Source organism: Talpa europaea, assembly GCF_964194135.1.
Source record: "Talpa europaea genome assembly, chromosome: 7".
Classification (NCBI taxonomy): domain Eukaryota; kingdom Metazoa; phylum Chordata; class Mammalia; order Eulipotyphla; family Talpidae; genus Talpa; species Talpa europaea.
The window spans coordinates 84816107-84841747 of record NC_140074.1 but is presented as its reverse complement, the minus strand read 5'-3'; the positions used below and the strand labels follow the sequence as shown (position 1 = coordinate 84841747).

Genomic DNA, 25641 nt, shown 5'->3' with positions numbered 1-25641 from the left:
CACCAGTTTAAGTGAGGGCTTGTGGTAGTCAGGTAGGAGGTAGAGTCTTAACTCACAGTGAGCTTACAGGGTCCACTGAAGCACTCTGCGGTGCTTTCATCAGTTCCTGTATGTATACTTAGAATAGATACCATAACTGTATCTAACATATTCATTCTCTGATTTTGGAATAAGAATCAGTGTAGTATGAAGGACCAAGGTGAAACTTTCCCTAGTTGGGTGCCTATTTGAGGGCACCAAAGGGAAGACTTCAAGGCTGAGGAAAGACAAGAGACTTGTTTCTCCTGTCTGTCTCACAACCACTTCCTGTGTGCTTTTCATGTGTGCTTCACCCAGCAATGCAACTTCATCCTCATAGTAGCAGGGTCTTTCTGTAGCAACAGATGAATCCATTCTGTAGTTTTTCTACAGTCCTGTAGTTTTTATTGCCTCAAAGACACCAACACCAGTCAACCAGCGTTCTTGCCATAGAGGTCTGCATGCCAGGTGGTGGGTCCTATGGAGTCCCTCCTCTAAACTCAGAAACACCAAGACCAGTTGAGCAGTGCCTTTGCCTCAGAGATCTGTTTCAGGACTACACCTCAGCTCCGCAGTGTTGCTCATTTTTTCCCTTTGCTTCCTTTGTTTTCAATCTTAAAAGTGGTAACAATAGCTAAGCTTTGGAAACAACCCAAATGCCCAAAAATAGATGACTGGATCAAGAAGATATGGTACATATACACCATGGAATATTACTCAGCATTCAAAAAAGATAAACACATGCAATTTGCAGCAACATGGATGGCGCTGGAAGGGATCATGCTCAGCGAAATAAGCCAGAAAGAAAAAGAAAAATACCGGATGGTCTCACTCATAGCAGGAATCTAGAAAACCTAAATAAGGGACCAGGAAAAAGAATAACTATAAGAAAGAAAAAATCAAAATCAACAAACAACTATGAACCAGAGACACTCTATGGGGGGTAGGGGGGTGGGGAAAGGAGAGCTTGGGGTCAAAATAAGGGGGTTGTAATTTATGGGGAATATAAAAAAATAAAATTTAAATTAAAAAAAAGTGGTAACAACTGCTATCTCAGTCATATCTCAGATTTCTCTTTTCAGCTTTTCAGTGATCTACTTAACTTTATATCTAGTTATATTATCTGGACACTGACTACTGCAGCTAGTAAAAGATTATTAAAATTTAATAAAAAATACAACCAGGTGCAAGCAACATATATTCTAATCAAACTTTAATCACTCTCATCTATTACATATTCCATCTATGCTATATTAATTTATACTTGCTATATTACTTTGTAACTATGCCTGTGTCATTTCATATGTAAGAGATAGTGCTATTAAGGACAAAAATCATGATTTTGTTTTATCCCCTCTATTTTCACAAGCTCAGTTATATAAAACTGCAGTCTTTTAAGTGACACACTTCATTTGGTGTGAGATAAATGAGTAACAGTGGTACTGCTTGATAACTATCAATTCAACCCTAAGAGTGGCCTGAAAGGACTGCAGTGTTTGGTGCCTGTAGGCAGTTCACCCTTGGTCAAAAGCAGTTTGATTACAGATTCTCAGAGAGTAACCCAAAAGAATCAGTGTAAAGATACACTCTAGTGTGGCCCATGGTCCAACAGGTGGTATGCATAACAAAAAAATTGTTTTAAAGTACTTATGTTTCTTAAAAAGTATCAAAGCTAAGAGATAGTCTACCACTTGGGTGTATTTTTAAAAGTCAGTTACTGTGCTGCTCATCATACACACTGAGCTTTGGAGCTGCAGGATGAGTACAGGTACTCAGCGCCCAACGAGCAGGACTCAGCTTGGGGTGCAGTCAAGGGCAGATATGCCTTATGGACTCAGGCCTCAGTCTCTATCTTTATATTTACCGGATTCTTCTGCTTTATTGCCGATATGCCCTTTTAATTATGTCCATGTTAGTTGCAGACTCATTGCTTTAATGACTCAGTCATGCTGCAAATTAGAGCTTCATCATTATTCTGTAATATATACTTGATATGAAAAAGTTTGAATGGATTCTAAATCCAGTCACAGTTTGACAAGATATTTCCACATCATGTTTGCCAGTGGCAAAAAAGTTATGAGCTATCAGAATCAAATATAATTTATAATTGTAAATTTTGATTTGTTATGAAAATTGTTTTAAATTTGCCACCTATTTAAATGAACAAAATCATTAATAATTAACTAAGTCATTAGTAATGGCCACCAAGAATTTGAAGTGATCACTGTGAAGCTGTCTTGTTCAAGAATTGCATGCAGTTATTATAATCATAAAACTCTACATAAAAAAGTTATGATTACAGAAACAATCTCAGATGTTTCATTACAGTTTTGAGAAGATTTGTATTTGGAAGCTTATACAAATTCAATATTTAAAAATTCTAACATGTTTTTTTCCATAATAATTGCATTAAATAAACAATTTTTTCATCAACTCCCATATAGCTCCCATATAGTTCACTAAATCCCTTTCATTATAACCTGTTAAAATAATCATTTCTCTGGATGTCATGGTATGAAAAAAGACTTAGAAGTATTTAACCTTTAGATCAGGATTCTCTAACCTGGGATCCCTCATGGATTTCAAGTGTATGCATATGAAATATGCAAGTGTGTCTTTCTGGAAAAAAGATCGATAGTTTTCATCAGGTTCTCAAAGTTGAAGAACTAGGAATTTCAAAAGTTCCTCTAAAATTTTATCTCCAAGGAAGTGATGATACAAGTTAAGGATTAAATGAACTCCAGTGGCACACCTAGGCCTTCATGATCACAGACAGGAAGACTAAAGGTATTTATAAATAGAACTAAGAGGACTTTGGTCTCTTTAACTCCCTTTTTTGGGAATCCTGCTCTTGGCCTCTCCTGATTTCAACTAGCATAGTAAGAGGATTCTAGGAACTTTTTTTTTTTTTTTTTGCAAATTTTTCTTTTTTTTAAATTTTAAAGTTGCTTTATTTTTTTATTTTATATATTTTTTACATCATTTTTCATTTCTGTACAATGTATGAAATAAGGGATCAGGAAAAAAACTTAACTACAACAAAGTGAAAATCAAAATCAACAAGCAACCACAGAGACACTCCACAGGAGAGGAGGGGGGAAGGGAGTAGGATCAAAACAAGGGTGGTAGGAATTGTACAGGGACTATAACCAAGATGAAAATGCATACTTTATCTATATCTTTTACAAAATTATGTATTCCCCATAAAATTCCCATCACCAATTTACCCATGAAACATCACCATAGTCCTTTGTGCTCTTCTCTCTCCTGTTTTGATCCCTTTTCCTCCCCCACCCTCGAAGAATGTCTCTGATTTATGGTTGCCTGCTAACTGTTTTTTTAAATTATTATTATTATTGTTATTTTTTTTCTGATCTCTTGTTTGTTTCCCCTATCGTCCTCCTATAACTGAAACCATCTGATATTTTTCTTTTTCTTTCTGACTTATTTCACTGAGCATGATCCCTTATAGCTCCATCCACGTTGTTGCGAATGGCATGAGTTTATCTTTTTTGGTTGCTGAATAGTATTCCATTGTGTACATGGACCACATCTGCTTGATCCAGTCATCTATTTTTGGACATTTGAGTTGTTTCTGTATCTTACCTATTATAAATAGCACTGCAATAAACATAGGGGTGCAGGTATCTTTTTGAATTAATGTTTTTGTATCCTTTGGATAGATTCCTAGGAGTGGAATTTCTGGGTCATATGGTAGCTCCATTTTTAATAGTTGGAGGAACCTCCACACAGCTTTCCATAGTGGTTGGACAAGTTTGCATTCCTACCCTCAGTGTAGGAGAGTTCATTTTTCTCCACATCCTCGTCAACATTTGTTGTTGCTTGCTTTTTTAATGTGTGCCATTCTCACTGGTGTAAGGTGGTATCTCATTGTGGTTTTGATTTGCATCTCCCTGATTATAAGTGATGTTGAACATTTTTTCATATACCTGTTGCCAATCCGCATTTCCTCTTTGGAGAAGTATCTTTTTAGCTATTCTGCCCATTTAAAAAAATTTTTATTTTACTTTTTTTTTACATTTTTCATTTTTGCACAATGTATGCATTTTCATCTTGGTTATAGTCCCCACACAATTCCCACTCCCCTTATTCTGACCTTATTCCCTCCTACCCCCCAACCCCCATAGTGTGTCTCTGGTCTACAGTTGCCTGTTGATTCTGATTCCTACTCTATTACAATTAGTCTTTTTCCTGGCCCCCCATTTAGGTTTTCCAAATTCCTGCTATGAGTGGGACCATCTGGTATTTTTCTTTTTCTTTCTGGCTTATTTCGCTATGATCCCTTCCAGCTCCATCTATGTTGCTGCAGATTGCATGAGCTTATCTTTTTTGATTGCTGAGTAATATTCCATTGTGTATATGTACCACATTTTCTTGATCCAGTCATCTATTTTTGGGCATTTGGGTTGTCTCTATATCTTACCTATTATAAATAGCACTGCAATAAACATAGAGGTGCAGGTGTGCTTTTGAATTAATGTTTCTGTGTCCTTTGGGTAAATACCTAGGAGTGGAATTGCTGGATCATATAGAAGCTCCATCTTTAGCAGGTTGAGGAATCTCCACACAGCTTTCCATAGTGGTTGGACAAGTTTGCATTCCCACCCTCAAGGTAGGAGAGTTCCTTTTTCTCCACATCCTCACCAACATTTGTTGTTTCTAGTTTTTTTTAATATGTGTCATTCTCACTGGTGTAAGATGGTATCTCATGGTAGTTTTGATTTGCATTTCCCTGATTACAAGTGATGCTGAACATTTTTTCATATGCCTGTTGGCCATTTGCATTTCCTCTTTTTCGTTTTTTTAAGATTTATTTATTTATTTATGCAAGCACTGTGTACAGTCAGAAGTGCAGGAGGGTGAGAGAATTCACCAGAGCCAGAGCGGGAAGCAGAACAGGCAGAAGTACATTGCTGAGGGGAGCAGCGGGCAGCAGGAGAGGTCTGCGCGCCATGTGGGACCCTCGCCCGGTGGCCAGGAATTGAACTGGTGCTGCAGAAGCTGCGGGCAGCTTCGCAGCCCAGCACTCAACTGCTGCACCACCGGGGAGGCCCTCGCATTTCCTCTTTGAAGAAGTTCCTTTTTAGCTCTTCTGCCCATTTTTTGACTGGGTTATTTACTTTGTTTTTGTTGAGACTCTTCAGCTCTTTGTTGATTTTTGTGATCAGTCCTTTATCATTAGTGCTGTGTGCAAAAATTTTCTCCCAGTCAGTGGGGTATCTGCTTGTTTTGGTTACTGTCTCTTTTGCTATACAGAAGCTCTTTAATTTGATGTAGTCCCAGCTGTTTATCTTTGCCTCCACTATCACTGCTTTGGGTGATGAGTCTTTAAAGATGTTTTTGAGGTGTATGTCGTGTAGTGTTTTGTCTATATTTCCTTCTACATATTTTATGCTTTCAGGTCTTATGTCTAGTTCTTCAATACATTTTGAGTTGGTTTTTGTGCATGGTGTGAGGCAGTAGTCAAGCTTCATTTTTTTGCACATAGCGACCCAGTTTTCCCAGCACCATTTATTGAACAAACTTTCTTTGCTCCATTGCATATTCTTTGCTTCTTTGTCAAAGATTACTTGACTATATATTTATAGGTTTATTTCTGGATTTTCTATTTGGTTCCATTGATCGATGTGTCTGTTCTTGTTCCAATACCATGCAGTTTTGATTATTATGGCTTTGTAGTATAGTCTGAAGTCTGGGCGTGTGATGCCTCCATTCCCTTCTTTTTTTTTTTTCAGGAGAGCTTTGGCTATTTGGGGTTTTTGGTGGCTCCATATGAATTTCATCAATGTTTGTTTTATTTCTTTGAAGAATGTCATTAAAATTTTTATTGGAATAGCATTGAATCTGTAAATTGCTTTTGGTAGGATGGCCATTTTGATAATGTTAATTCTTCCAATCCATGAGCAGGGGATGTCTTTCCATTTCTTTGTGTCTTCTGTTTCTTTTAACAGTGTATTATAGTTTTCTTTATATAGGTCCTTTACTGCTTTTGTTAGGTTTATTCCCAAGTATTTGACTTTTTTTTGTTTCAGTAATAAAAGGGATGGTTTTCTTGATTTCTTCTTCAGATTTATTGTGTATAGGAAGGCTACTGATTTTTGCATATTTATTTTGTATCCTGCTATTTTATTAAACTGATTGATTAGTTTGATTAGTTTTCCTGTGGAGTTTTTGGGGTTCTCTATGTATATTATCATATCATCTGCAAACAGTGATAGTTTGACTTCTTCCTTGCCTCTTTGGATTACTTGTATGTCTTTCTCTTGTCTTATTGCTCTGGCTAGGACTTCCAGTATTATATTGAAAAGCGTGGTGAGAGTGGACCTAAGGAGGTGTTTCTTAATGGAAATTCTTTCAGCTTTTCACCATTGAGAATGATATTGGCTATGGGCTTGTCATATATGGCTTTTATGATATAGAGGTAGGTTCCTTATATCAGAATTCTAGGATCTTCTATTATAAGTATATACCTCCTCCCTTAGATCACCAAAAGACCAAATAGAAACTAGGATGGAGTCCAGGGAAGAGCAGGTATAAATTGGGCAGAGAGTATAGATTTCAAATGCTCACAAGTGATCCAGTTTAGTTCACAAAGTGGCTACATTGGGATCTTCAACCAAAGCCTGAAAGCCATTAGAATGAATCACACATTTGCCCAGACCTTCTTGCCTGTGTTTCTATACTACTTTGGGTATATCTAGACTTCTCATATATATGTGAGTATGTGTGTATGTATGTACATGTGTGTGTGTGTGTGTGTGTGTGTGTGTATCTCCTTTGGGGCCTAGCAGCGGTGACTGAAGTCATAGTACCAATAAATCATGCTATTATTTTTTAATGATTTATTTAATTTATTTATATATACAAGAACTGGGTTCTAGGCCAGAGGTGATGGGGTGAGAGGATTCACCAGAGACAGAGAGGGGAGCAGAACAGGCAGATCTACTGAAATACACTGCTGAGGGGAGCAGTGGGAAAGACAGGAGCGGTCTGCTGTGCCATATGGATTAGCTCCCTGGCTGTGGATAGAACTCATGCTGCAGTGGCTGGTGAGAGCTTGATAGCACTGATACTTTAACCCCTGAGCCACCAGGGAGGCCCCATACTGTTATTATTTGACATATTTTCACCTACCAACAGGTTAATAGGTGTCTCTGAGAGGTCTATAGAATTTTATTTTTCCTTAAATAGTTTCTAATATATAATACACACTTGGTATTTTCTCAACTAATGATAAATGAATTAGCATCACCAAAAATTTCCAAATTTTATTTTTCTTTAAAAGGTAGGATGAGATATTTCCCCTGTAAATTAATAAACTAACTTCATGAATATAAACAATGTGAATTTGAACACTTTATAATCACAATTTTCACCAGGATTTTATCACCTCAGATATACTAATGCACTTCAACTTAAGAAAAAGATGAATCATCTTTTTACTACCTTTTTACTTGATGCTATTTTCAGTAAAAACTGACTGAACTGGAAACAGCCTTAGAGAATAATAAAATTATCATAAATATAATAAGACTTATAGTTTATACTGCACTTTACATTATCTTATTTGATGACAAGATTCCTGTGAGTTAGAGCTCCACTGAAGAAATAAAGAAACTTTAGCTCAAAAAATTTAAGCCACTTATTTAAGATTTATCAGAGCTGGAACTAGAAGCCAGATCATTCCGCATTCAGCTCTGTATATTTCTTGGCTATGCATATAGCTTCCTGTTTGGTTTCCTATGCACTGGTTCAAAGTTCTCACGAACTTTGTCTTTTCCTTTTTGCTATGTAGCCCTGGGGGGAAGTCGGATTGTTCAATCTGCGAAGCATACATCTTTAATTTTGTCTCGCAGGCACTCTTGACCACCACCAGGGGGCAAACGACTACCAGCTGGCTGCTCAGCAATACATTCTGCACACAGGGCTGTACAGTACAGGGACCCTCAGTATTTGATTCTTGACGGAAACTCCCTGCTAATTATTTCAACCACGGGGCCCCAGGGAGAGAACAAAGGCTCAGCACAGAGGGCTCTAGCGGCACTTAACCATTCAGCAGCCAGAAAGACCTCATGACAGCACTATCAACTGAAAAAAGCAATGCGATCCAAGAGACCTTGAGGGACAAACAGGAGGAGGTGGGATTTAATAACCGCAACTCTTGAATGTGTGTTTTCTACAGCTTTGATCTGATGTCTATGGTGATATTTACCAACTCATCCATTCAAATTGAGAGATAACTTTGCCTGCCCTCTTTCTCTGTGTAAATAATCATTGGTATTTGCATAGTGCGCTCCCCCCTCCCTTTTTAATCTTGATTTTCCCATTATATTCTTGGCTTACGTTCAGCTGACAGTTTATCTTTTAAAAAATTATTTCTTTAAAATACCTACATTTCACATGTGCAAGAAATAAGGAAATCTAGAGTGAAAGAAGTAATCTCAAAGAGCAAATGCTGTTCAAGAGAAATTCTTCACAGCGGGAAGCAAGTGGGAAGCAAACAGCAGGTTGGACCCCTAACAACTCCGTGAGCCCAGCTTTCCCGGCCTCCCAGACTGGCTCAGCCTCTCTTAGACGCCGGAAAAACGAGAGCCCTTAGAGAGGGACCAGGGTGACAGAGACAGGACGGGGACACCATGAGCTTCCCGGGCTACAAAATTTAAAATCTTGTTTTCTTTCAAGAAGTCTCATCATAAAACCCTGAACTCTAAAACAGAAGGGTGGGAACGCTCAGAAAGCTCAGGTAAGCCCCTAAGAACCAGGTCAAACGGGGCTAAACTCTCCTGTTGGCGCCAGTAAAGTCTCTCTCACCAGCAGCGAACGCGTCGGAAACCCCGCGAAACCCCGTTTTCCACCAGAAAACCCCGTTTTCCACCAGATTTCCACCTCAGATTCTTTTCACTAAAGATCGTTCATCTGGGCGCCTCACCTCCTAAAATGGTTGTCTGACAGAAGAGGGGCTCCGGCGGCCCCGCCCTCCACCCCCCTGGGCCGCCTCCCGCGCAAGCCGAGCGCGCCGGGCGGGTCTCCCGCCGGACCCGGGCGGGGGCGGCGGCGCGGGGCGCACACTCTCCGCCAGCTTCCGGCAACTCACGGGTTACCGCGAGGCGGCGGCGCGCGCCGAGGGGAGAGGCGGTTGCTGACAGGTGGCGCCTGCGCACTGGGAACGCTCATTGTGCCCCGCAGCTGCCGAGCCGCCCGCCCGCCCGCCAGCCGTCCGCTCGGCGCGTCAGTCTGCGAGAGTCGAGCGGTGGGTGCGGAGCTCGCGGCCGTTCCCGCGGCCTCCTCCTCCTCCCGGCTCCCTGCACCCCCGCCCCACACCCCCTGCCCCATCCCGGCTCGTCACCCTCCCGCCCCCCACACTCAGGACGAGAATGCCCTGCCCGGAACAACCCAGCAGCACCTAGATGGCTTTGGTCACGGTCCAGCGGTCGCCTACCCCCAGCACCACCTCCAGCCCCTGCGCCTCGGTGAGTCCCTCCTGGCGGCCGCTTCGCTCCTTCTGTCACTGCGGCTCCGCTTTGCCTCAGCGGGTCCCGCCGAGCGCCACTGCGCACGCGCCGCGCCGCTTCCCAGGCCTCGGCACCCGGCGGCCGCGAACCCCCCGCACGCCCCGCGTTGAAGGCGAGCTGCAGGAACTGCCGGACGTGGGTTTTTGCCCCCTTCTCCCTGGGCGCCTACCTCTGAGAGGCCTCTCCTCAGATCCCACCTCCCCGCCCCTCCGTGGCATGCCTGCCTATGGCTTAGGCACTTCCTTTCGGGAATGAGTCATTCTTGCTTTTCACCCTCCCCCTTCCTTTACCCTCTGTTGCTCTGCTGCAGGGAGAGGACCAGGGGACTCCTGCGCCGCCCCTTACACACACCCCTAGCCCCTTCCCCACGCCCGTTTCATGGACCCGTTCAGCATTTGCACACTGCAGGCTCTCCGTAGTGTTTGCCTCTCCCCACCCCCCCAGTCACTGACTGCCTTGCTGGTGCTCGGTACTGTTCGGCTGCATTGGACTGCTCAGCGGTACTTACTCCTTGGATTCTTCCCTCCTCCCCTCCCCCAAAGAGTGGTCGTGGTCTCTGCTTCTTGGACCTGTTACCTTTCCCCAGCGAGGTCCCCTGGTGTCTGGCGCTGTTTGATGACCAGTGCCAATTCATTTCCATCTTCCAGACATTTATGTCTTACACTCATTGCTCATGATCGTTTTTGTTCTTGGGTGGTGTTTGTATGGCTCGTTAGTTTCAGATGCCGCTGCCAGTGAAGCATGCTTCCAGGGGAAAATACCCTGGAACCAGCCTTTTCCTGCTGGGCCCTTCTTTGCCTTTGCCCCCACCCCCATCCCCAGTCCCCCCACCCCACCCCTTACACTCTATTCTTTTAGGCTTTATTTCTGAAATATTTATTTTAAAAATGAAATATTGCACTGGTGGGGCAACATGGAATATTTTTTTGAAATCCAGATGTTTTAGAGGGAAATAGATCAAATGAAAAGATGAGCAGTTAGAAAAAACATCTTGAACTTCCTCCATAATTGTAAAATTTAGAACTATATTGGTGGATTTAGTGGTGTCAAGTTGCAGAAAGGTATTCGGTAAACATTGTACCACCTTCCACTGTAAAAAATCGGGTTACTTTAAATATTTATTTGTTAACTGAGGTGTGAGCCATAAAAATATATTGGCTTGTGATTTCAACAGTTTACTGAATTTCAAAATTTTGTTTCAGATAGTGTGGTTTCCTTTTTTCCCCTTGAGTTTTCTTTTGCATTTTGTGTGACCAAATTGACCACCATATTCTAATTCTAGTAGTGATTGTATTTCAGAGGTTAACTTGCCTTGTGTTGTTCCAAAGAGCAGAACTAGGATCCTTGAATAGAAGTTGAGGGAGGCTTATTTCTAATCACTGTACAGAAGAATTGTGTAACAATGGAGTGGACTGCCTTGCAAAATAGTGAATGCCCTTTGCTGAAAGTATTCAAGCAATGGCTGTAGGACCCTTTGCCTAGGAGGTATAAAGAATTCCACAGTGAGGATTTCAAAGACTCTTTTCATTTTTTAAGATTCTGTCATTTGGGAATAATTGCACTTCAAGGCCGTTGAAACATTTTGGGGTCCTCTAAGACAAGTATCCTAGGACTAGAAATTTAATATAATTTATTCTTATGGGTATGCTAATTTATGTAATTTTTGAAAAGTCATTAACAAACCATCTTAATTCATTCCACTAGTAAACTCTTTGAGTATAGTAGTCACCGAACTGCATTTGATTTTGACTGAAAAAGCAACTGAAGGTTAGTCAAATCATGCAAATAAACTGGAAGCCAATATTATAGTAACATTATTTTCCAGGGCATTTTAAAAACACTTTATGTTATAATCATAGTATACATAAAGTTACAGCAATTTTCTTGAGGTGAATGATTAGTATACAGTAAGGTCACATCTACTTGATGACTTAATTAGTCCAAACTTGATTACTTTAGAATTTTGAGATATGTTAATAGTTATTTTTGACTAGGTCAGTAAATTGATCATGTGGTAAATTCAACTGTGTTGTTAAATGAGGACTATTTTTACATTTACTTGCTTTAGAAACCTGGTTATTTCCGTTGTTTATAAGTTGGTCTGGGTGCAAAGGAATCCTGGAACTGGGGGGGGGGTGTGAGCGAAAATGTGAAACATTGAGCATTGATAACATGAATGATGAGCCAGTTATCTTTCCTTTTAAATTGTCTTCCTATTTCACTTCCTTGCATTGTCTTGTATTCCAGTGTTTCATTGCTGTCTTACCTGCGTTTATTTGCTGTCGCATCACTTGCTGCACAAAGAGGTTTAGTTGTTAGTTTTAAAAGAAAAAGCAAAATGAATCAAGAGGACCATAAAAGGAGAGACTTGATTTTGTGAGGCTGGAAATTTAGTTTTTAAATTAAATCATTTAAAGCATTTAATTATGCTTTTTCATTATAGGAGGTAGGGGGTTTGAATACTGTCAGCTCTTTAGTGGTCTCTTATTAGGAATTAAACAAATCTATTCACCATCTACTGAGTGTGAATGACTATAAACACTAAGATATAAAAGACATTCTATCCATCAGGAATATAAATATGAGATGAGAGGGTAGAAAAGGAAAGTGGGGAGAATAATATTGTGTGTACATGAACAGCCAGTTTGTAATGGCCCTTACTATTGTCTAAATTGAGATTAAGGTAAATTCACTCATGGCAAAAGTAATAATAACAATATCTAACTTCTCTTTGGGTGTTGTTTATGTCAGGCGTCATGCTGAGTGCTTTACATAGATTAATTCATTTACTTCTCTCAATATACTCCATTTTACAGGTGAAGAAACTGAGGTAAAGAACTGTTAAGTGGCAATATGCCCATTGCCATTCATTTGTTGAAGCTCTAATTCAAATGTAGATGTGTCTAACTTTAGAATCGCCATCTTTTCCCTCATGACAAACAAAAGTATATGTAGTAGGTGACTCTCAAACTAGTTTTGAAGGATGGGTTGAATTTTTATAGGCTAAGCTAGAAGCTGGGAAGTAGAGTATTCCTGGTAGAGATTGTCTACAACAACAAGGCATACCTGAAGAATAAGCTGGTTTAAGGAATGATTTGTTTGGAAGTGTAAGAGATAAAGGTCAGGAGGCAACTAGGGCTGCACAGGGACTGCTGAGCTTAAGAGTTTGAACTTGATAGAGAAGGTAAAGGAGAGTCCTTGGAGGTTTTTGAGCAGGTATAGAAAATAGGGGGGGCAAAGAGATTTGAGAGAAGTCATGTTAGAGGCTGTTAAAGTAACCCAGTTAGAGACCGTTAAAGTAACGCAGGTATAAGATAATGAAGGTCTGAAGTCTGAATTGGGATTGTGAAGTGGTAATGAAAAGAAAGGGACAGATCTAAGGGATTGTGGAAAAGATAACAAGAACCTAGGGACTGATAGGACATAGAGGAGGAAGAATCAGAGATATCAAGTCTTGGAATATGTAGATACTATCTGGAATGACTATCCTAGTTCGTCCTAGATAATAGATGTTTCTTAATTAATAGAGAGCAGTTTAATAATTATCTCTTTCCCTCTGTTCTTTCTGATATAAATTTTCTGAATGGATACCTATATTGATTCATGTAAATTCAATGAAATGCCATAAAAATCTTTTACTTTTCTGTACTTTATACTTTTCACAGTGTTTTTGTGTTTGCGATCTAATTTAATTCTAGAGCAGTCTCATAAGTTATGCAGGACAAGTACCAAGGTTAAAAAAAAGCTGAAGGTTACAAAATTAATTGGCGTAAAAACCTGCTCTAGAAGTAAGTTCCCTTGGCTTTTTGTCCACATTTCTTTCCATGATGTGAAAAGAGAAAAGGCATATGAGTTTCTAATCCTAAAAATTTGACTACCAGCATAGTAAAGGAACCAAGACTTGACATACAATCAAGAATTCACAATCTCTTTGGAGTTCATTTATATTGCAGCCATGGCTACCTGCAACAGAATTACCTAAGTCTGTTGTGATACCTTGTAGGTGAAAGTGAAGCCTATTTTTCTCTTATATTTATACTGAATTGTTATAAACTCGGATATTTAGTTTCCTTACTCTAGATTACATAATCACAGTAAAATAAGAATGGAAAGTGGCAGGTGCTACTAAAGGCAGGTACCCTTATAGTTCTGGAAAAAGATAGGTGTTGGTTTTACAGCAAGGGAGGAAGAATTGCTGGCATAAGGAAAAGTTTAGCATTCATGAACTACTTAATGACAGGACAGATACCCCTCTAAGACCTAGTAGACCCTCAGAACTTTTATTGTATGGTCATAAAGAATCATTAAAACAGGCTTAATCTTTTTTTGTCTTCATTTAAACAGTCAGGGTTAAGTGGTGTGTTATTAGATAGATATCCATTCAAGTTTCCTAAATGTTTAAATACACATTTTAATTACTGGGAAATTCATTTACATAAACCTATTTCCTATGATGCTGGATAGAGATTGAATTATATATCCTCAAATATATATAGCTCTTTCCTTAGCAGAGAAAAATAACAATAGTTAATATGAAATTTATTATATATGTGAAGTATAAGTAGTTAAAAGTGATGCTTTTAAATTTTTTAAGAACAACTTTAGAAACTTTTGTGGGGAAGGATGGGAAATTTCCCTCTACCCTTCTAAGTTCTTTTCAGGCTGGTCAAATAATCAAATTAACATCAGACAGATTAGTAAGAGAAAATAACATTTAATTATGCACATTGGGGAGTCCACATATTCATGAGGGGTACAAAAACAATGAGGCACCTGTGAAAATGGCCCATATTGAAAAGACCAGAAACAAGTATAGTGAAGGTGTGGAGAAAAAGGAAACTTCTTACACTGTTGGTGGGAATGTAGATTGGTAGCCCCTAAAAACAGCATGGAGATTTTCAAAATATTAAAATAGATCTATCATATGATACACCAATTCTACTCATAGGTGTTTACCCAAAAAAATGCAATAACACTAATACAAAGGGGGTATGTCCACATTTATGTTCATTGCAACACTTTTTATGATAGCCAGTCTCTGGAAACAATCTAAGTGCCCAAAGACATATGAATAGATTATGAAGATGTGCTCGAGTGCTCCTCTCTCTCTCTCTCAATCTCTCTCTCTCTCTCTCTTTCTCTCCCCAGGCACAATGGAATACTACTCAGCTATTAAAAAAGATAAACTCTTAACCATTTGCAACAACATGCATGGAACTGGAGGAAATTATGCTGAACAATCAGTCAAATAGGATTTATTTGACTTAAGTCAAAAAGAAAAAGACATACCACATGGTGTCATATGTGGAATATGGGAGAAACAAAACCAAGGGTCAGATGACCCAAACCAGTAACAACCCCTAGAAATTGAGGCTACTAAAGGGGGGGGAGCAAAGTGGGGAGACTGTGCATAGTAGACTGTGCTGGAAGATTTTCAGTGCCTTGGGAGTGGGTGTGACATGGTAACATATACCTGAAGGGTGTGATCCTATACCTCTAAATCATAGACAGTGTTGTCTATGATTTAGAATGTTAAATGTTACCTAAACAAAAAAGAAACAGTGAGGCAAATTGGGGAGATGTATCCTGAGCTAAGGAATAGGGTAGGGGCCTGGGGCTTCAAGGACAGAAGAGAACTCTGACAAAGAAAGGGTGATTCACATGGTGAAGAGCAGATGCTCTATAGTTAGATGCTTATGCTGCCATATACATAGGTTATTCAGATAGAAAGTTATTTATAGTAGTAACCCTAGTTCTGGGAAGATACCTACCCCCACCTCATTCACATTCTTCTATTTAGTTAAGAGAGCAGTAAGTTTCTCATGAGCCTGCAGGGCCTCGATTGACATCACCTCAAAATAATCCCCTGTCAAAGTGGTTTGTCTTGGGGAAGCCTGTTCTGAACATCTTAGGGAGCCCTGTCCTTCACTTTTTTAAACTATAGAACTAATACATGGCCACTGCAGGAAATTTGGAAAAACAGGAGAGAGTAAACGATATGTCATATAGTGCATTTATTTTGCACGCTGCTATATATATAATTTTGTATACTTTTTTAAAAGCTTGATCTATATCATAGATGTATTGTCATATCAATTATATAGCTGTATTTGGTAATTCTATTCTAACTGGGAACATTTAAGATTTTAAGAACGACAATTACTGGATCACAGAATATTTTTGTTTCTGGGTTTTTGCACATGCTGTTCCCTTTATCTGGAACACCTTTCCTTCATTTCTTTACCTAATTCTCACTCATCTTTCCAGTTCCAGCTTAAATGTCACTCCTGGGAAACTTCCTAGACTCCATTCCCAATTTATGCTAGGTTCTCCTTCACTGTGCACCTTAGTGCCCTGTACTCCTTGTCGTGACTCTTATCTATTTATTGCACTTACTTATTTGACTGTTATCTTCCCAGCTAACCTTTAAACCAGGGACTGGGTCTATTTGTATAACCAGGGTAAAAAATATTGAATACATGGATCAATGGATGCATTGATGGATAGTCATTTTAGTCATCTTTGCCATTTTGAGTTCTTCCTTTGTTTTTAATCAGTTTCTGTTTCCAGTCCCAAAGGATATGATCATCTTTAAAACTTTTGACACATATTACTAAATTGTCTTCCTGAAAAGTTAATCAGTCCTTGTTGACAAGTTGTGTATGAAAATATCCATGCACTGCATCCTCTTCAACCCTGAGTTATCACCATCATCATCCATTCCCATTTTATAATCATAAGAGCTATTGTTTATTGAAAACTTAGACACTTTGCTGAATAGACATGCATTGTATTATTTAATTTTTATATCACTCCTATGGTGTAGGTATTATTATCATCACTTCTTTCTTTCACAAACTAAAATGAGGCCAGAGAAGTAAAACAAATTGTCCGATGTTTAGGTCTGGTGTTTGATCCTAGAACCTTTTCTCTTAATTACCTTATTTTATTGTTTTAATTTACATTTTTTATCAGAGGTTAGACTTTTTCCAAATATTTATTATTATATATTTTATATGTTCATGTGACTAGCACAGCTTTCTCCATATTGATTTATATTCTTTATATACTAAGACTGTTAATCTTGCTGTTATGTTGTGCATTCCCTCCAGTTTTTCATTTGCCTCTTTGTCTTGTTTTATTCATTTTGTTGTATGCCCTCAATCCAAAGTCTTCCGTGTTTTTTTTTTCCCATTATTTTTCCACTTAGTTCAATTTCTACCAGTGGAGAAATATTCATATTTTCTTATTTTGTAGTTTATTTTTATACTTAACTTCAATCATCTAAAATTAATCTTACTGCATAGTATGAGGTAAATATTAAATTTATTTATTCATGAAAAAAATTTATTGATTTACTAGTTTATAATACTATATAAATGGTGGGAGTACAGCTTCACAAAACCTCTATATGTATTTAAGTCTCACTGTATCTACCACCAAAGTTCTAGTGCCATTCTAAATTAATTTTGTTTACAGATAGTTTACAACTGATTCCAGTTCATTTTATGAAACAATCACTCCTTTTTTGTAATGGTATGTAATTTCACCTCTAGGAAATACACAGTTTAGTTAGGTTAGCATGCACTACTTAGTAGTTACTAAATTTCATGGACAGAAAATAAGCTTAAACTAGCTTACCTTTTTTTTTTTTTTTTAAGATTTATTTATTCATAGAAGAGCATGGGTACAGGCCAGAGGTGTGGTGGGGGCGGGGTGAGAGGATTCACCAGAGACAGATTGTGGAACAGAACAAGCAGATCGACCAAAGTACACTGCTGAGGGGAGCAGCAGGCGAGTCAGGAGAGGTCTGCTGTGCCATGTGGGTAGCTCCCTGGCTGGGGTTAGAACTCATGCTGCAGTGGCTGCGGTGAGCTTCATAGGTTGCGGCTTAACCCCTTGCACCACCAGGGAGGCCCCCAACTTACCTTTTAAAATTTGACTAAAGTGGTTTAAAAAGTTCAGAGAAGCTGGCTTTGGTACTCAAAAGGTATCTTCAGGTCTCTTATCCTTTTCTATTTGACTTTAAGTGAGAGGCAACAAATCTAGATCATGCCTAGCTGAAAAGACACTGTGCAGAGCCACTGCCTTCGTTTGTAGCACCATTAAAACATTGTTCCTGATTCTAACGGCTTAGGGCTTTACTGTTTTTCCATTTAATACCTGCTGTCTATATGATGCCTTGCCCATTATACACCTTCACATGTCCATGTTTTTCATTTATTTTTTTATTCAAAAAAGCTAACTGTTATAGGTAAACTATTTTCAATTAAAAAACAAGTGTCATTATTGATAAGACTTTTTACCGAATTTGAAATATGCCAAAGGTAGAGATGTACAAGGGAGAGACCTAAGGGATCTTATCAATCAGCAAATATTTAATGAATGCTGTTTTATGCAGGTGATCACATTCATTGTCTTCCTTTGGTTCTCAGCACTGAGTCCTATTCAGATATTTTTACAAACTGCCCTGCATTTTCTTGCTCAGCTGAGCATCACAGCTGCTGTTCACAATGCCTATCATTTTCCTGTTTGTCAGGAGAAAGTCTGGTGAGGTGTTCTTGGCTCTGAAATGTAGCAAAGGGTTCCATGGAACCCCCTCCCCATTTCTTGAAAGACAGTATATATTTTACTGACTGAGTGGGAGAGGATATGCTTAGAAACAAATGGGGAGAGATAGTATACTGTGTACCAGTCTAGATTTTAAATTGGAGCTGTTTGATTCAATTGAAAATGGTAATTTAGTTCATTTTTTTATCCTGTGCTATACTTAATTAAGAAGATGTTTATTTATTTACTCATTTTACCATGGTTGAAGATCCAGAATTCAGTTGATCCCTGGCCTTGGGAAACTTAGAATGTGTAGATGAAAAGATTGGTATAAAAAAATAAATGTGTAAGCCTGGATGAGCAGAAAGGCCAGCAGGACTTCTGAGTAGAGCTTTAAAGAGTGTGTGGGAGGAACGGTAGCAGAATGGAGAAAAGTATTGTTAAGCATGAATTTAAGGTACTAGAAATGACACTATTTGTACTGAGAACCACAAACTACTGAGACTGTGTAAAGTTCAGAAAATGGGACTGGAAAATAAAGATAATTTCTCCTAAATTTTGACACTGGTGCCCTGACTTTTACCTTTGATACTGCATGCATGTTCTCTCAGTTTTCCTTTATGGTAAATTTGTTAAAATTTGTGATTCACGGCAAGAAACCTTGAAGTTTAGCTGACCTAAAAGCTATCATTTTTAAGTGTTTTCTGTACTGTAGAAAATGGGTTCAGCACAGAACATGCATCACAACAATCAAGTGAAGGAGTACTGTGCTTGATCACATTTTACAGATGAAGATATTGATTTTTAGAGAGTTGTCTAGACTCCCCTAGGAAAGAGTGGGAGAGGTGGTATTTAAACTTTGGGTTGTCACGCTCAGAGACCAACTAGACCGAATTGCTCACTGGGTGTTCAAATTAATTTCCATCTGTTGGTGGTGTTTGATTTCTTCCCCCCCCTTTTTTTTTTTAACCATTTTGCTTCATATCTGACCTTCTTTTGCTTGAATCACTACAGTTTGAATTATTTTGCTGCTTATGCTTTGGTATTTGATAAACTCAGTGAGGCAGAAATTTTTTGAGAGTCTTCTCAAGCACTGTTGAATGATATAAGGCTGTGTCCTTGCCCTGGAATTTGCAAGTATAGTGGAAGAAGGCAGCTATAAACTAAACATATATAATTTAAAAACCTAATGTGAGTGCAATAGGAGAGGCATAAACCAAGTCTGTACACAGAAAGAAGAAATCACTTCTAAAGGGAGTAACAGACATGGAATGTGGAACAGATAATCAGAAAAAAATGGAGGAGCGAAAGATCTTTGGAACTAAGACAATGAAACGTGATTTACTTCTAGATATCAATCCCTATCAATTCCATTCATGATTAGAAGCCCTTTTTTTCTTATAGCGTGATTATTATAAAATTTTGTTGTCTAGGGTGTGATAGCCAGATATTGAAGCTTCTCTTTGGAAAAGTATTTTGTAACTTACTCTTCACCTGTTCTTCCACCTCCATAGCTTCTTCAACTTACTACTTCAGACAGATATAGCAATATAAAAAATTATATTTTTTTGAAGTTTAAAGGAAGATATCTCCGTGCACCTTACTCACTGAAACAACGACTCTCCAATTGCTATTTTAGATACTTTGATAGAAGTATCAAGAATTTGGGAGAACCCTTTTTTTCCCCACAATTATGATATTTAGTATGTCTCAGGCAAATATTAAAATAAACCATACATTAGTGTTGCATTATATTAATCTGTTAAGGTAGCGCGTTGATTCTTTGAGGTTTGAAAAAGTGACTGTGGTTTAGAATAAATGTAGTATCTGCCACTGTTTTGATATAAACCATATGGAGGTGGGAAATCCTAAAACTATTTCCTTTTTTCTCTTCTTAGGTGTTTAAAAATACCTATAGCTACATGAAGCAGTATAGCATAGAGGTTAATAGTGTCAGGTCTGGAAACTGTTTGAGTCTGAATCCTGGCTTTACAATTTATTAGACCTAAACAGATTACCTACTGCTCTATGTTTTGGTAAAATAGGGTCAATAATAGTACTTCTTTAACAGAAATAAACATTCTATGAGAGAACATCTTAGTACTATGCCTGGCACCAAATAAACATGCACTCATGAAGTATTAGTCATTTCTATAATGATGGTGATTTAAGGCTGTTATTAAGCAGTTTTTCATTATTACATAAATTTTCCTTTTGACAATATAATTCAAATGAATAGCCATTCCAAAGATTATTTTCTATTTTAAAAGAATTTTTTACTCAAATAATAGCTTTATTCTTTAATTAAAGAATCTCTGCTCTACTTACCAAACTCTAAGGCAAAACATTTTATATATGGTTTTGTAATGAACCTGGGCACCTTATAGAATGATCTAGTGCAACTTTAATCTTTAAAAATCTCCTTCCCTTGGGAGTTTATCCACTTATTAAGTTATGCTTACCAGCATATTCATCTATTGGACGTTGTACTAAATGGTAAGACAGGTCATTACAGTCGTCACCTTAGTTTATGTAGTCTGCTCACAAACTGCGCTGGTGTTTTAAATCATGTGCCAAAATAGAACAGAAAATGGAAGATTTTTTTTTTTTAAATATGAAGAATCCTAGGACACTGACTGTATTCTTGAGTTTAAATATATCTTTGTGCAAGGAAACAATAGGTGAGAACAATGATCTATCTAATTCAACTATACCAAGCAGTTGGCAGTTAAAATTGAATGCAGCTTTTAGAAGATGCATTTCTAAAGAAACTGAGTGAACTCACATATGATATAACAAAAGGTCTTTGGTTCAGGCTTTGCTTGCATTTTGATTACAGTTTTCACTATTGAACCCTGTCAAAAAATAGAGACAACCTTTTCTTTCTGGAGAGAATACTGAAATAATTTACACTAAGATTTCTTTGAGCACAATATTTTGATTCACGTTCTTGATTTGACTTGTATAAGTTGTAGCTTTTTCCACTTTAAGCATTTTTATGCTAATTATGTGTGGTTTTCAATTAAACTTCAAAGGAAACTGTACTGACTGTAAAGGAAGTCTGGTTAGGCAAGGTGTGGCTGAAGAATCCAGGAACTTCTATACTTTACAAAATATTCTTATAGGATGTAGAATCTTGGAAATCAAATGTAAATTTTTAGGAGAAAAAGTATTCTTAGAAGATTTCTACTAAAACATCATATATAGGATTTTAATCTATAAAATTTAAAAATCAAGAGATTTTATTAAACAAAACCATGGAAAGTCTTCTTGTATTCTTGAAATGGTTTTATAGAAAGCTACAGGTTATAGTGCAAAATGAAAAAATTTGAAGGCCCAAGGATGATTTGGGCCTTTATGTTACATGAGCTTGTTCAAAATGCCACTCTGCTGAAAGAAATAGAGATATTGCTTACCAAATTAGTGTGGTTTGTTTCCAGCTGTCCTTTCAGTTGATTCAAGGCATTTAGAGGAGAACTGTGTTTTAACAGGTTCTGGGCCTGTATTTTTTTTTTTTTCATAGACTTTTTCCACTTTATTGGATTGCATTCATTTGTAAACATAAATTAAGTCAATATTACGCATAAGACATTATATCATTGTAGTTGCTGGTATAGTTTACTCTTTTTAAAACAAGTGCCTGTCTTGAGCATGTGATTTAGAAAGTTGGATGGTTGAGGTCCTGTGTTTTATTTTTCTTTCAGCTGTTGTACTGAAATCTCCCATTTGATTTGTACTTTTTTATTCTGTATTTTATTTATGGCTCACATTTCTGAAATAAATATAATAGTGGTTCTTTAATTAGGAATAACTTTTCTATAATAGTTGTATAAACTCCAAAGTTAAATCTTACGTAATTAGATCGTCTATAGTTTTAAACTCAAAGATGAAAGGAAAAAAGTAATAAAATGGACAGTTGCCTGGGAAATTATTTGAATATACAAAAATTGTTATTTGAAAATATTTGGATCAATTGTTGAGAAAATGCCTTGTAAAATAGTTATTTCATAAGCCCTCCCTACAATTAGAACATTTCTCTTTACTCATTTTGCTTTTTGCCTACTTGACTTGATTTATTACTGATTTGATTTATTACTTGATTTATTTCTGATTAACTATTATAGAAGTTAAAAGTAGAATTTCTTCAAGATTAGTAGGCAATGTGACAGTGATATTAAAATCATGATTTTTTTTAAATGTGACTAAGCCTTTTTTGATTATATTCCTTTGAAGAAAAACTTGTTATATATTCACTGTACCAAATTCAGCCACTAAAGGACAATTTAATAATGATTTTACATCTTAAATTTGTGTTCTCAAGGAAGTAGACTACTATCTAGCATAGTGGATAAATTTACTATGGTCTGGAGCCAGGTTCTAGAGTTAAAAATCCAACTTCACCACTTACTAGATCTAGAATTTGGGTATATCACCTTTCTAAGCTTCACTTTCCTTATCTTACAGGATTATTGTTGGCTTTCATGAAATTACATAAAGTAATGTTTAGTACAGTTTCTAGCATTATGTATATGAGTGTTAATAAATGCCAGTGACTACTAATAAAGATTTATATAATTACTTACTTTTTATTGAGGTAACATTGGTTTATATAATTGTTTGTGTCTTAGAAGTATAGGACCTCACATCTTAGGTATTAAGTTGGTTTAACTCTTTACTTTTCGTATGGTATTACACGCAGTATTTAGTTTTAAAAGGTTATTATAGGTTGGCTTGCAATGCATATTTATTATAAGTGATATTTGTGTCTTTATTGAATCATGTCAAATATATATTCATCTCAGTTGCATTACTTTGTGAGAAGATGCACACCCTAGATTTAAACTGACACAAGCATCTTTGTAATGGTAATGAAGTAATGTGTAATGAAGTGTATTTGCAGATAGTGAGAACCATAGTTTGTGGTTATCTATAGCTAACATTAAAGCTATTAAAATTTCTAGAAAAAGAAGCAGTGAACTGTTGCACTGGGCATATAATGCTCAGTGGGCACAAATAAGCAATGATAAAATAATTCAGCCCTTCATTTACAGTATTTGTCCAAAGAATTAATAAGAAATAGTCTTTTGGCAGTTGAGGTATATGTCATTTTTTTTAATTGCTTCTAGTGAAAGTCTGTATTATTTAGTTAGCTTTAAAAAATGAGAATCTTTTATTATTCTTTTTAAATTATTTTTTAAATTTTTTACATCATTGTTCATTTTGAAACAATATTTGCTTCCCCACCACCCCTGTAGTCTCCATAGAGTTTCCTTCCCCAATGCACCCGTGCACCATCACCTCAGTCCCCTGTGCTCCTCCCTCCCTCCCTCTGATCCCTCTCCCTCCTCCTCCCCTGCAGTATGTCTCTGATTTATAATTGTTTTTGCTTTGTTGTGCTTTGTACTGTTATTATTTTTTTTGCACTGATGTCTTATTTGGTCCCCCTATATTCCTGCTATAAGTGAAACCATGTGCTATTTTTCTTTTTCCTTCTGGCTTATTTCACTGAACATAATTCCTTCTAGCTCCATCCACGTTGCTGCGAATGGCATGAGTTTATCTTAAAAAACAAGAATCTTGAAATGTCCCACAGTACCATCCATCACCTGGGACATCTGAAGTTTCATAAAATTCAGATTTATAATAGCTTTGGATACCAGAACCCTAAACCTTTTACCAATATTGTGCAGTGGTGGTGCTGGCTTACCTTGCTGCTAAGATTACTGAACCACAACCTCAATTTTTTGTTTGGGGGATTTTGCATACAGTGATTTTTATATTTCCTTGCCAATCTGGTATGAAAAATCCAAAATCTTTGATTGCTATACAAATCTTGGACTTTATTCATAAATATTGCTTCCAGGGTTTCACAGAATTTCAGAACTCTAATTTTTCATTTTATTGTTAAATAGTTTCCAAAGTTTGACATCAAAGATAAAGTTTAGAATAACTGTAACAAAAACCCTGAATTACATAAGTAGGAACTTTTCGGAAGTTTTCTGGATGCTAGGCATTCAGAATTCAGGTGACCACCTGGGATCTAGGCCTCTATTATACGTTGAGGTATAATACAGAAGGCCCACATTTAAATGTTGCAATGGGATTAAGTAGATGACCAAAATTAGTGAGATGGTCAAATGAGGTCTGTGGTAAATGGAGACTATGAGCTCTGTTGTTAGGGGCTATCAGTTCTGGCTAAGAAAAAACATAGACCCAATTTTGCCAGAAAAGTCTTCTATTTCAGGAAACACTAGTAATACACTATTATGTGAAATCTGATTTTTAAATGTTGGCTGGGAATGATTTGGCTACCAATAACAAAAGACGACGTTTAAACCATCAATATTTTTGGCAAGAAGTCTTTAGATATGTAGTCCAGGACCATCTCAGCAACTCAGCAATGGCAGAAGGATCCAAGTTTACTATGTCTTCTGGTCTGCATTAATAGTGTATTCGGTTCCATTTTTATGTTTGTTTCCACATATAAGATGCTTCTTGTAGCTCCAAGCAAGAATGCATGTTTGATTCAAGAAAGGTAAAAGGTCCAGTGCCAATAGTAGCTGTATCTTAAATTAATAAAGCAAAATTTTTTTTGGAAATCGATCTATACTCCAATTCTCTTTAATTCTCGGGTCAGAACTAACTTGCATGGTTACCTCTATCTACCAAAAGATCCTGGAAAAACAAATGTATGACTTTCTATTTTAATCATTGAGTGACAACAAGGGAGAAGGATGTTTGGAATGACTGTTGTCAAAACAGCTCTGAGCATTAAAGAAATGTATCTTGAAGGCTTAACAGAACATACTATCGCCCAGATTTAGTTTATGAGCCACCAGTTTATGTCCTCCCCCACTACTCTCCACCCATTTCACTACTGTACTAATCCTTTCTGGCTTCTTATCGTATTAGGCTTTTAGAGTAACCTAGTGGAAAAGAGGCATCTTTTTATAATGTGGAAAGAATGTTGAAGTTGAAATTAGAAAGCTTGAGTTTAAGTTACAATACAAAGACTTGTTAGCAGTGTAATATTGAATGTTTACTTAATCTTTCCGAGTCTCTCATTCTGGAGTTAAGGGCATGTAAAGAATCTATGCCTCTTCATAGAAGTTATGTGCAGAGGTTTTGGAATCAACTTGTACCAAGTTGGTACAATCTTTGCCAAGCCATTGCATAATATCTGCATATTTACTCTTCTGTAAAATGGGGTTAATAGTTGTAACATTCCTTTTGCTGTCTTTTTTTTTTTAGATTTATTTATTTATTTTATACAAGCACTGGGTACAGTCAGAAGCGCGGGAGGGTGAGAGAATTCACCAGAAGCAGAGCTGAGAGCAGAGCAGAACAGGCAGACTGACAAGCACACCGCTGAGGGGAGCAGCGGAGCGGCAGGAGAGGTCTGCACGCCATGTGGGACCCTGGCCAGGCAGCCAGGGATCAAACCGGCGCTGCAGAGGCTGCAGGCAGCCTCTCAACCCAGTGCTCAACTACTGCGCCACCGGGGAGGCCCCTTTTGCAGTCTTTATGAAGACCAAATGTG

At 37.6% G+C, this 25641-nt stretch overlaps 1 protein-coding gene across 1 annotated transcript in view; it reads left to right on the top strand.

The window, feature by feature from the left end:
* Positions 1 to 9446: 9446 nt before the first annotated feature.
* Positions 9447 to 25641, top strand: part of SSH2 (slingshot protein phosphatase 2) — a gene marked incomplete at both ends in the record, with an annotated part of 244659 nt that continues 228464 nt past the window's right edge. The window contains one exon of the mRNA XM_084239215.1: positions 9447 to 9509. Coding sequence (XP_084095341.1) covers positions 9447 to 9509 — 63 coding nt within the window. The remainder of the gene's footprint in view (positions 9510 to 25641) is intronic.